This window comes from Manis pentadactyla, chromosome 6, assembly GCF_030020395.1.
Source record: "Manis pentadactyla isolate mManPen7 chromosome 6, mManPen7.hap1, whole genome shotgun sequence".
NCBI classification, from domain to species: domain Eukaryota; kingdom Metazoa; phylum Chordata; class Mammalia; order Pholidota; family Manidae; genus Manis; species Manis pentadactyla.
Genome location: NC_080024.1, coordinates 142,540,362 through 142,553,551, shown reverse-complemented (window position 1 = coordinate 142,553,551; position 13,190 = coordinate 142,540,362). Strand labels below are relative to the sequence as shown.

The window sequence follows — 13,190 nt, the reverse complement described above, 5'->3', positions numbered from 1 at the left end:
CCCATCTTCCCACTCTGGCTGGCTTACAAACGTACCCACTGTTTCCCTGTCCTACGGCAAATTCTTACCTGAATCCTAGGTTCTGCCGCAGAGCCGTGTCCTGTCTCCTGTTCTCCTGGCCAGCTTCTGGAAACCCACTTTTCTCTACCACATCCTCCCATTCTCCTGGGTTCCTCCCCTCCCTGGGCTGCCCTGCCACCCTGTGGATGAGGCTTTCTTAAAGGTCACCAACAACCCCAGTGCCAACTCCAGGGGGCTTTTTGTCAACCATCATCTTCCAACCTCTGCTTTCTCTGAAGTGTTCGCCCTTTCCAACAGCATCTCCTTCAGGGAACACTGGCCGCTTTGGCAGTGACCACACACTCTTGGGCCCACACTCCTGTCTCTCCTCCCTTCTGGCTGTTCCCCCCACCCCCGATCCGCAAGATGTTCGCATTCCCATTCGTGCTGTCTCTCTCTACCACCTCCCTTTGGCAAGCTTTCACCTTTCCTCTGCTTCATGTACAACATGTCCGTGCGTGAGTCTGAGAGGCAGCTGGTGTGGTGAAGAGAGGGGATGCTGGACGTGGGCTGTGTGAGGTTTGGCTCTGGCTTCACCACTTTCTAGCTGTGTAGCCTTGAGGAAAGGACCTGTCTTCTCTGTGCCTCAATGTCCCCATCTGTGAAATGGGTTAATGTTAGTACCTACTTCATTGGGGAGTTGTGAGAATTAAATCAGAAAATAAACGTAAAGGACTTAGAACAGTTTCAGTAAATATTAGCTGTTATCACCCCCCCACCAGGTCCTCCCTTAATGTCTTTTGCTTAAAACCTAAAGTGGCTGCCCCCACCCATCATCTCTTCTCCGATCTTTCAATCATCAAAGTGTTTTCTTGACCTTTCTATTTCCCTTTGGGGTATTCAGATTCTCCTGAACCCCCTAACCCCCCATTCTTCTTACTGGGTCCTTCTGTCCCCAGCTCCAAGTACAATGAGAGATGGAGAGATGGATGGGATGAAGAACAGTTCATTTTCCCAGCAATGAGTTTGCCCACATACGGGGGACATGTTTGGTGATTTGGTGTCATCCCTCTCTCTGCCCTCTTCTAAGCCTTTCCCATTAGCACAGCCTCCTCCAGCCTTCTCTGTGTTTGCAGACCTGTGGGCACTCGTGCTAACCCCACCCTCATGCCTTCCTATGCCCCAGTGGTTTCTAAGATAAGGCCTTAGGCTGGGTCACAGGTAGGTCAGCACGCCTGCAGCAGGTCCAGACATAAGTCTCTTCAAACAGAAAAGGCAGAAAATTGTGTTAATGGAAAAATCCACCCATGCACATAGAAAACCATGGGGACAAAGCCGAACATGCAAAAGCCTCACTCCTAGCGCAGTGAGGTCCTGTAAGGGGTTGACCTGTGGTCCCACTCCAGAGCCGCGATACAGGCATCTGCCCTGGTGGGGGGCCAGGGAAGGTTTCCTGGTGAGAGATGAGGAGCTCCTTGGCACGGGGGGTGAGGCAGGAGGCCCCAAATAGGGGAGCACACGCAGAGGCTCTGTGTCAGGAGGGAAGGCGGCATGCCTGTGGCACTGGAGGAGCTGAACTAAGTCTGGGGGAACAAGCATGTTAGAAGAAAGGACTGGTGCGTGATCACACCCCTCCTTTCCTGTACTGATCACAGTGCAATTTAAAAACGGGTGACTGGCTGTCTGGTGGCCCTCTTCCAGCCAATCTGTAAGTGTTGCGGTGGTCGGGGGCCCAATCTGTCCAATTCCCAGCTGGTGTCAGGGCAGCAGGCTCTGTGCCTGGCGTGCTGTAGAGGCCCAGGGCATTTGTGGTGGAGTACACTGACGTGCTCCAACAGAGGTGTGAATGGGGAGCCCGGGGAGCTCTTCGCCGGCCTTCCCTGGTCAAGGGGGCTTCCTGGAGGTGCGGACACCCTGGCTGAGTCCTGAGTGAGTGCGAGAGGTAAATCGGCCCACCGGTCTTGGGAGCAGCGTGTTCCCGGCCAAGGCAGCATGAGAGGGGGCCTGTGCTGAGAGTTCGGGAACTGCAAGTCCTTCTGGAGCCCAGAGGCTGAGCCGGGCAGTGTCCAGGCGGAGGAGCCCGGTCGCTCTCCCAGAGGCCTCGGGGCCTTTAGAGGCTGAAACGCGTGGCCGGGGTGCAGCAGCCTTCTCCCCTGTGGCCTGTCCGTGACCACGTCCACTTCCCGCAGTGCCGCCTTCAGCACCGACAGACCCCACGGCACTGGTAGTCTGATCCCATCTCCCCTTGGCCGCCTGGCTGGGTGGTGCGGCCTGTCTTCCTCTCCCCACCAGGCTGGCTGCCGGTGGCTTGCAGCCTTGTTCACCACCCTCCATCAGCCCTGTCCTGCCCTCAGTTCTCGGTTCGCACAGGCCCTTCTCTTCCCCACGACTCCACCCACTCTTCCCAAGGCCTGGGATTGGGGCTTCCCTGCGGCTGATTCCCTCTCCCACCCTTCAGCTCTCCGTGGAGGCATCACCTCCTGAGAGGAGCCTTTGCTGAGCCCCAGCCTGGACCAGCACCCATTGTAGGATCTCAAAGCCCCTTTCACTCTCCTCCGTACTCCTGAGGGCATTTGTGTTCATGTCCCTAAATGACTGTGTGACTCTCTCCCATTAGACTCTTGGCTTCTAAAAACTGGGGCTATGTCATACCTTTCATTCTAGGCACTCAGTAAATATATGTTGGGCACATGAATTTATTTTAGAAATTCCATGTTGGCAGTAGTGGGGAAAGGGGAATAGACAATAATCCAAGTAAAAAATGGTGAGAACCTAAACCAATATGGCCAGGATGGAGAGGAGGGGACAGATCATGATTTATATTAAGGACTTGACATTCACAAGTCCCATTAGACGTGAGGGTCAAGGGAAAGGAAACCTGAGGAATAATTTCTGGCTTAGGCACCCCAGTGCATATTCCAGTTACCCACTGTGGATAAAGTGAAGGTTCCTGTGGCCAGGATTCTCACCTGGCCCTGGTTGGCTAGCTCACTATACGTGTGTGGGCAATACATCGCTACTGACTATGTAAAGAGCTCCGCCCAGTGCTCTGGGTGACACGGTGGCATGGCTGCAAGGCTGCAGGGGAGCAGAGGCTGGAGTGGTGGCAGCACCGAGGACAGAGACTGAGACGGCTGTACGGGCAGGGAGGCCCAGAGGCAGAGACCCGCTTGCTGTGTGCAGACTCGCTCTGAGTGGACGGGATTCTAGGGATTGACCTGCTGCTGTGGAAATAAAGTTGGATATAAACCTTTCACCCAAGTAGACAGAATGTTCTACTGTCATTTCTTTGGTCACATTGAATCCATAGTGAACTTGCCCGGGGCTGAAACCCATTGGCAAGACACCCATCACTGCATAAAAAACCCCTCCAAACTTGTTGGCATAACATGACCATTTCATGATGTGCACAGATTTGGTAAGTCAGGAAATTCAGGGAGAACACTGTGGGGATGGCTTGTTTCTGCTCCAGGATGCTGGGCCCTCAACTGTGAAGACTTGAGTACCTGAGGTGACTTGACCTGCTGGGGCCTGGAATCATCTGGAAGCTTCTGCTCTCCTATGTCTGACACCTCTGCTGGGCAACTCAAAGGCTCAGCTGGGTTCTTCACTGGAAGCCCCTCCGCGTGGCATGAGCTTCTTCCAGCACAGCTCTGGGCTGCCGTGGGAGTGTCCTAAGAGGGACCACCTGGAGAACTAACAGCCAAGAGATCAAAGCAGAAGCCAGTTGCAGAATTCGCACAGCATCACCATGCAGCATTCTCTTGGTTACAAGGGAGTCACTGAGGCCAGCCCTGATTCACAGGCAGGGAAATTAGATGCCACTTATCAATGCATGAGTAACAGGTCACATCACAGATGTGGCTGCAGCCACCCTCAGAAAGTGCTTTCTGCCTCGGTGGATAATGGAGTCATTTCCACAGATGAGTAATGGGAGGGAGGAGCTTTGTAGGTTAAGGAGAGGGTTGTTGGTTTGAACCTGAGAAGTTTAGGACATTCGGGGGCATCCACTCATGTTGCTTGCTAGCTGACAGTCAGAAATACAAGCAGTAGTGGTAAGAAATGACCAAGAGTGGGTGCAGTATTGTCCCTGGGAAGTGATAGAATTTTAAGTTCTTAACCACAAGGTAATAGCACTGAGCCTTAGTTCCAGACTGTAGTCCTTCACGAGAGCAGGTGATTGACTTTGAGGTTTGGCTGTCCTCGGGTGAGTGGCATATTCTTAGGGAAAGGGTGAGGTTGGGCAGTGGCTTTGGGACAGGAGCTTCTTGGATGAGTACCTGCCCCCCACCCACACCTGGGCTCCCGGGCTGTATACACTTGCTGTTTGCATATCTCCTTGTCCTTGGGAGGTGAGCAAAGACATGAGACTGCTGTATGCTAGAACTGGCTAATTCTGATTTTCCAACTTTGGAATTGGAGATGATTCAGCCTGAGGCTGTAATATCTTTTACCTTTTACCTTTTTTTTGTTTTTGTTTTTGTTGGTTAAAGCCAGATCATTCTGTGAGCAGTATTGTGCGGGAATGATAAGCCATGCACAGAACAGCTGCTCTGACACACGGGCCCGTGAACAGCTGGTTCATTCACATTTACCTGTTCATTAGGGGCAGTCGCTGAAGACCTTTCTTCTTGACTCAGTTGGGTGGCTCTCTGTACATGAACATATAAAACTGCATTTCTTTAAAAGGCTTTTCCAATTCAGAATTTTGTCCATAATTCTGTTTAGGTGTGAAATAATCACTGGTTGACCGTATTTAAGATGGAATGTTTAATCATGACATGAGCATTAGGACTTACGGAGGAACTTCTCTGTCTTAGCATTACTTCAGGTTGGGTGTAGCATCTACAGAAGGGCAGCTATATGCCTGATGCAAACAATATCTTCAGAGAAGAATCCAGAATTAAGGATACGGATCCCTAGAGCATCTATGAATTAATTTTTATCTTGGAACAAAAAACAGATCCGCCCGTTGAAATATGTGAATCCTAGGAAATCCATGAAACATGCTAAGGAGCTAGATTCTACTTAATTAGATGCATCTTGAATTTTTGACACACACCCCATGTGGGAATTCCACTCTGGCTGCTTATTTTCTGTCTCTAATCAGCCATAATCTGCAGCCCTAAGAATACCACAGTAACTTCCAGCTTGTAAAACGAAGGGTGTGTAGAGTGTTCTGGGCTGAGTGGTCTGTAATGGGGTAATGAAGCTGTGTCATCACGTGCTTTAGAACTGGATTTTGAGTAAGTCATTTATGACTGAACCTCAAGCGAGAAGCTCTTGCTCATGGAGACCTGTGGGGCTGTTGTTTTGCTTAGTGCCAGTTTAGAACGTGAGTCTTGGATGGAGGTTTTTTTTTTTTTTTTTTGGATGGAGGTTTTTAATGATAGAATTAATGATAGAAGACACTGTCAGACTCCCTGGGGGTTCTCAGTCTTGCTGGTGCATCAGAATCACATGTGGACCTTTTAAAACTCCATAAATGCCTGAGCCCAGCCCCTGGAGATGCCCAGTAGAGTAGGTCTGGAGTGAGGCAAGGAGAGAATCCATATTTTAAAATTAATTCCACCAGATTCAACCTCACATCAGTAGAATAGTCCATCTCATCTCCCAGTGCACCTGCTCTTTAAAGTAAGGTCGGCTAGCTAGCTTCACCCTCATGCTAATTAAATGCAGAGCCCCAGGCTTCTCCCAGGCTAGCCAATCAGAGCCTATTAACAAGATCCCCAAGGTAATTTGTATGCACAGTAAGTTTGGAAAATACCATAAGAATACATCTCTTGATTTATTCCTGCCCACCATCTCATTGTCTTTAGAATAATATTTTTTAAAATACCAAATACAATGGCATAATGACCATAGAAAAATCAAGCAACTTATGTATTTGCTTTATATATAAACCTATAGAGGGAAGAAATTGAATTACAGGCATTTTCTTAAAGGTAATATAAGTGATCCTCAAACAACACAGGTTTGAATTGTTCTGGTGCACTTATAAATGGATTTTTTTCAGTAAATATATCAGAAATTTTTTTTGAGATCTGCAACATGTATGAATCCCATATGTAATATGTATGGCATACAACTATGTGGTAATTGGCTGATTATGTTATTGGTAAGGCTTCCAGACAGTAGTAGGCTTTTGTAGTTGACTTTCAGGGGAGTCAAAAGTTATACATGGATTTTTGGCTGCATGGGGATTTGGTGCCCCTAACCCCTGTGTTGATGAAGGGTCAACTGTCCATGCAAACAGATCTAATTATTAAAGGGTACAGTGAAAACAAAGTTTCTCTCCTTACCTCTTCTGTTAATGCAATTTTCCTTTCTAGAAACTGCTGTTACTAGTTTCTTGTGTCCTTCTGGAGATAATATATATACTTGTATGTGCCAAGAATACTTACAAACATGTGCCCTTATAGGCCATGGCTGCACGTAAGCACACATGTGGTGTGTGTACATGAATTCATTCCTATTGTGCACCAACTCTGTATGTCATGTAGCTGAGAGCACGGTAGACACCTGCTGCGTTTGCACAGTTAGTGTAATTTGGAGATCTTCCCTATCAGAACGTATAAAGCTGCCTCATTCTCTTTTTGCAGACTGCATAGGCTTTCATTGTGTGGATGTTTAACCATCTGCTCATGTCATTTAGGTTGCTTCTAATCTTTCTGATAAGCAGGGATGTGTTGAAAAGCCCTGAGATATATCATTCTCCTGTGCATGAGTATATACTGGGGGATAAATTCTAGAAGTGGGGTTGCTCAGTCAGTGCATGTGTGTGTGTGAAAGTTTGATAGTAAGGCCACCTTGCTCTCTGCAGAGACCAGCAGGACCTGTTAGCCACTGCCTTTTCTGCCTACCCTTTTCTGCACCCATTTGTTGCCCTCTGATTTGTCTGAATTAGGCCAAACAAGGAACCTTGTTGGAAATAGGGTTATTGATTATTTGACTGCAGTCAGATTTCCAAAATGAACTATAAATACTCCTGTGGTTAAGGTCAGTATGTTGCTGATGAAGACATTCTGGTTACTTTCTCCAGTCACATCAAGGTGTTAGTAAAGTGTAAAATCAAGAAACAAAGGTCATTTCTGCTAGGCCCCTGGCTGCCCTTGCTTGAGGTCAGATACTACTGTCTGTGTGAGGTGTCCAGATCCAAATGGTTGGGGATGAGGGAGTTGTACTGGGACAGACAGAAGAACCATTGGCTGGCGGGACTTAATTGCAAAGTAGATTTAAAGGGCCAAGGGGACCGAAGAATCCGGCTCATTGACTGGGTAGCTTATTCTTTCCTCCTAAATATTTCTGAGATTGATTTTTATCCCTTCCCATTTGCTTTTTCTCCCTTCTTGAGAAATCTTGTCTCTTTTCCTTCTCAGCCTTCCTGGATTTTAGAATAAGTTCAGCATTGTTCTACAACACTGGTAACTGGAGTTGTGTCACAAGTCATCTGTGCCATTAAAAGCAAATTACCATGAAATAGAATGGATTCAAGACTACCTTATAAAATATCTTTACCTACTTTTATTTAGCTCTTCTATTTGAGTGGGAAAGAAGTGTTCTGATTGCACACATTATAAGAGTGCTTATGAGTTGCTTTAGAGTTCCATTTTAATTTTCCCTTTGGATGAAATTGCAGCTCAGCTAGAAAGATGCCAGCAACATTTCCATTTGTAATGACACAACAGTTATGGTTACCCAATGAAAGACAGTCAAAATGATGCAAGGGAAAGTTTTCAGTAATGGTATTTGGGTTTTTTAAAGTAATAAGGTAAACTTACTGACATTCTTTGGTTGTCCACACTTGTTCCTTTTGCAATCAATCTTATCTGTATTTCCTATGAAGTAAGAATCTAGAAACGGCATCATTTTAAAAATGAAATAACAATATTTTCCAAAGTATGATATCTTTTCTAATTGTAGCTATAAGATTAATAACTTTTGAATTCTTTCCTTCTGAATGTTCTTTAATATATTCTCATCTCCAGAAATAGTTGTCACACTAGTTGTTCATTTTCCTTCCTTGCCAGTTTGCAGAGGAGGAGGTGCTCGTGAAAACCAGGGTCACCCACGCTTGCGTGTCCCACAGGGGAAGTTCACCTGGCAGGCGCATTGGAAAACAAGTCCGTGAAGGATTGAATGCAAAGGGGGAGCTGCCTCAACTTTTCTTCCTAATTTATAACCTCCTTGTCTTAAGCTTTCATAGCAGCTGCATACTTATGCCTTCCTGGTGGGAGACCGAGCACAGACGGATCCTCGGCCAACAGTGGGAAGGTCAGCCCAGTACGTATAAGTGACCTGCCCAAGTCAGCTCGCTGGCAGAATTCTCACAGTGGCTTGGAGCGTAGGTCACAAAAGAGGACAGCGAGGTGGATGGAGAGACTGGACCTGGGGTCAGGCTGCCAGCCTGAACTCTGATTCTCCCAGAGGTCAAGTTGTTGATCCTCCCTGTGTCTCAGGTTCCTCAGCTGTAAAATTGAGATGCTAACTACTTGGTGTGATGCCTGGCACGTCGTAAGCACCGAACACATGTTAGTTGTAGAGCTGTGCCTCATGGGACAGCTGAAGTCAGGAATAGATGGGCAGAGGCAAGACAGGTGCGTAGAAATCTTTCTCACTTGCAGAGGAGGCTGCCTGCCAGCTTAGCTCGATGTTGGAGGTCCCTTTAGGCCCTGCTTATGTGAGGATTAGTCTTCTAGGACTCTAAGGTTCTGTGAATGGTTGGTCAAATTACAACATGGTCATTGGTTTGCTAGGACTTCTGTGACAAAGTACCACAAGCCAGGGGCTTCAACAGTAGACATTTATTGTCTCCCAGTTCTGGAGGCTAGGAGGCCTTTGCAGGCTAGAAGATCAGCAGAGCCTCTGGGCGGTCTGTTCCAGGCCACTGATGGGCAGGCTTGCTTCTTTCTGAGGACCCCGCAGAGGGTGTGTTCCTCCAGGCCTCTCTCCCAGCTGGTAGGTGGTGGTCTGTTCCCCGTGACTCCACATCATCTTGCCTGTATGCATGTCTGTGTGCAAATTTACTTTTCTTTTAAGGACATCAGTCATACTGGGTTAGAGTCCATTATAGACTTCACTTGAACTTGATAACATCTGTGATGACATTTCCAAATAAGGTCATATTCTGAGGAATGGAGAGGAAACTGGGACTTTGAACAAACGAACCTGGGAAGGACACAGTTCAACCCATAACAATATGCTAATTTTCAACTCAATGGACTTTTTTCTCTTTCTTTTTTAAAGATTGTACATGGCATGTCAAAGCAAATGATCGAAGCTTCCAGGAACAACCTCAGTTTATGAACACAAAGTTCTTATGTATTAAGGAGAGCAAATATGCTGTAAGTTGATTTTAACTTCCTAAATTATCTTTACTAAAAGTCAGTTTTTGCCAATAGCCATCATGAATTCTAGCTTCATGGCCCACCTGCCTTCCAGGTAAACCCTGGCCTGGGACCATGGATAATCATTGTTAGTTCTATAGAAAGTCATTTTTATTTATCATATTAAGTTTACCCTGAGGGTGGGTAGGGGTGGCCTAAAACAAAAGTATGTAGATTGAAATTTTCCCTATGTTTGTGCAAAGCTCTTAATGTTTTATGAAAGAATGTACAATAATATCACAGAAGCCTTGTGTTCAAAAAGTAAGAATTTGAAAGGAATCTTAAAAACCGATCCTCCCTCTCCTCTGCCTGTGATGCATTTAGAGACATTGGAAATATTTCCACCTAAAAAATTCATATTACCTTTGAAATAAGAACATCTGAGTGTGGGCTTAAACGTCATAAAGTATCTATTAGTTCCTTAGGACTGCTCTAAGAAAGTACCACAAATTGGGTGGTTTAAGACAACAGGAATTTGTTTTCTTATAGTTCGGAGGTCTAGAAGTCCAAAATCAAGGTGTTGGCAGGACTGGTTCCTTCTGGATGACCTAAAGGAGGGTTTTTTCCAGGCCTCGCCCCTGGCTTCTGGTGGTGGCTGGCAATCCCTGGCATTCCTTGTCTTGCAGAAGTATCACTCCAGTTCTGCCCCTGTCTTTACACGGCCTTCTGCCTGTGTGTCTCTGTGTCCAATTTTCCATGTCTTCTGTGGACAGCAGTCACTGGATTGAGGCCCACCTTAATCCCGTCTGACCTCATTGCAACTTGATTATATCAGCAGAGACCCTATTTCCAATAAGACACATTCACAACTATTGGGCTTAGGACTTTAGCATATCTTTTGGGGTACACAGTTCAACCCACAATGGTGTCTCTTATTATTTTTTACACAGTAGCCTCTATCCCTCCTCAAATAAAAGAGTTCCTTTACCAACTTTGCCACCCACATTGATGTCTCCCTTTGCCCTTTGCCTAAGAGACTGTAAGGGGTCAAGGAAACAGACAGCAGGATCCACTTGGTCACAGCAGATTTACCACAGAGACCTTTGAGGTGAACTGTCTTGTGTCTTGTTTTCTGACATGAGCCTTCAAGGGACCATTCTGAGGCCTGGTCTTAAAAGAAAAGCTTTTAAAAGGTCTTTAAAAGCTTTTCTTTTAAAAGCTTAAAAGAAATCTCAGTATGTTTCTGACTGACAGATTCTGTCCCTGTGTCCCTGGGCCCTAGGACTTACTGCTTTTTGCATGTGTGTATACACGGTAGCAAATGTGTGGCACCACTTAGAATGACTTTCTTGTTTTTTTTCCAACAGAACAATGCAATTAAAACATACAAGTATAATGCATTTACCTTTCTACCAATGAATTTGTTTGAGCAGTTTAAGAGAGCAGCCAATTTCTATTTCCTGATCCTTCTTATCTTACAGGTAATGCCCTTTGATATCTGAAATCTGTTTTGAATTCTGGTGACTCAATAACGTTTACATTGTGGACACATGTAATGTGAATAATCTGGAAAGTCTTTATATTAACATCAGGGTTCTGCACGAAAGGAAACAGTGCCTCATCTATAGGGAACAGGGAAAGGAGCAAACGGAAATATTATGAAATTAAACTTCACACTGATGTGAATGTTAAAACTGGTTGCCCCGAAGAGAATACAATTAAAACCTTCACTTTATCAAATTATATGTACCTTAAAACTTAACCTAGTTTTTATGCTTGCCCTTCATTTTTTATTTAGATGCCTAATTTCCCTAAGAATATTGCTGGCTTTTATTAATAATTAATATTCATTAAAATATCTCAATGAATTATTTTGGGGAACTGATTTTACATTTGAAAATACCTACTTTTGTATTTGGTTTTTGTTTATTCTTAACTGCGGCAAGTTATGCACTTTTCTGGAGAGCATTAATTTTCCCTGTTCAGGAGCTGTTATAATCAAGGCAACTCTATACGCTCTAGTTACCACTCAGAGTATCAACCTTTAGCACCTGATATGCAGGTCACAAAGGATCACATATCCACTTGGCTTTATCAGATTCTTCACATCAAGCATAGGATTTGGAAAACAGTCTCACTTGCTGGGATGCACCCAGGAAGGTTTTATGACAATGGTAGCATGTGTGTCTGGGTGGCAATGGAATGGAGAGAGACAGGAGGAGAAGTGGACCCATGACAGATGTAGTGGAATATAAGACCTGCAGGCTTGCTAGTACAGAAGCTCCTGTTATCAAGAAGGACTTTGGAGACAGACTTGGGTAGAGATAAACCCTCCAAATTATGAGGTGCTGCTGGGTGATAAGGGGCTACTTTTCCCTTATTTCCTTCTAGCAGGAAAAAGGGGGAGTTTCACATACTGACAATAACATGAGAACTGAGCTTTCTCTCTTCCAGCCATCCCCCTGCCCTTGTCTTTCTTAAGGTGCAGCAAATTAGGGATATAGTCATAGCCTGCAACAGCCCTTCACCTGCATTGTTACTTCACATAATCCTTGTATGCTCTGAGGTAACCAGTATCCTAACCTCCGTTTCACAGAGAAACAGCAGCCTGGGGAGGTAAAGGAACTTGCTCAAGGCCGCATAGCCTTACGTGGTAGAGCTGGGCAGGACTTGGATCCAGAAACTTGCCCCAAAGCCTGCCATTTTAACAACCACACTGTAGGGCCCAATGAGCAATAGGAGGGTTACAAGATATCTTTACTAAAACTGCTTCCCAATCTGTTGTTCCAACTTGGAGGCTGTCTTGATGGAGGTGGGGCTTCTTGCAAGGCCAGCCCCTTTCTTGGCTGGACCGACAGTGATGACCATGAAGGAAGTGCTTTCTTCTAGTTTCCCCAAAGATGCCCCACCCAATCGCCAGCTCTCAGAGGCAGCCATTGTCTTTGCCTTCACCGTGGGACCCTCACAGACCATTGGCTAAGCAACCAGCAGTGCAAAGCCTGCTACATGCATTCCCTAAAAGTGGAAGGATTACTTAGCCCCACACCCCACACCACCCTTTCCCTTATGATTTAATTAATTATGTTAATTGCTAATTTATGGTTCTGTTATTAGGATTTTCACAAAAAGCTCAGAGCAGTTCTCTTTTAGGTGTCATGTTACAAAGCCTCCTTGTTAGGGTCACAATGAGACGATTTCAGGAGCCACTGTCCTGTGGGACAGAGGCCGCCAGCAGGCCAGAAGCTAGAGGGATCTGGGAAAGGAGGGCTGGCTGGCTGCTCAGATGCCTTCCCAGCATGCTCTGCAGGACATAGAGTTGGGTGATGATGGGCATTAGAATTAGCAAGCTTGAGTTAGCAGTTACCTGCAGATTAGCTGTACTTTCATGGGCACACATAAATACCTTTTCATTTTCCAGGCTATCCCTCAAATCACAACCCTGGCCTGGTATACCACCCTGCTGCCCCTGCTTCTGGTGCTAGGCATCACGGCAATCAAAGATCTGGTGGATGATGTGGTAAGGATTTCTCATGCAACATTCTCCTCACTGCTGTGAGCTTATTTTAGTTTGGCACCAATGCCTTATGTTTTGAGATTACTAAAACAACCTTTCCCCATCTCTGTTTTAAAGGCTCGCCATAAAATGGATAACAAGATCAACAATAGGACGTGTGAAGTCATTAAGGATGGCAGGTACCGTGCCTTCCTTAATGTGCAATTTAGTTACAAGGATATAATGTAGAAACATGCCTAGAAATATTCTCGGAGATAACCATTAGAACTTGGAGTCTGTCAGCACATTAATCTTTCCACTGTGAAGGCTTTTCTTAACTGACTAAGACTTTGCACCCCTTTGTGACTACA

At 45.7% G+C, this 13,190-nt stretch overlaps 1 protein-coding gene across 1 annotated transcript in view; it reads left to right on the top strand.

Moving 5' to 3' along the window:
* Positions 1-13,190, top strand: part of ATP8B1 (ATPase phospholipid transporting 8B1) — a 115,761-nt gene that overhangs the window by 57,737 nt on the left and 44,834 nt on the right. The window contains exons 3-6 of the mRNA XM_036876721.2: positions 9,247-9,344; positions 10,694-10,807; positions 12,745-12,843; positions 12,958-13,019. Coding sequence (XP_036732616.1) covers positions 9,247-9,344; positions 10,694-10,807; positions 12,745-12,843; positions 12,958-13,019 — 373 coding nt within the window. The remainder of the gene's footprint in view (positions 1-9,246; positions 9,345-10,693; positions 10,808-12,744; positions 12,844-12,957; positions 13,020-13,190) is intronic.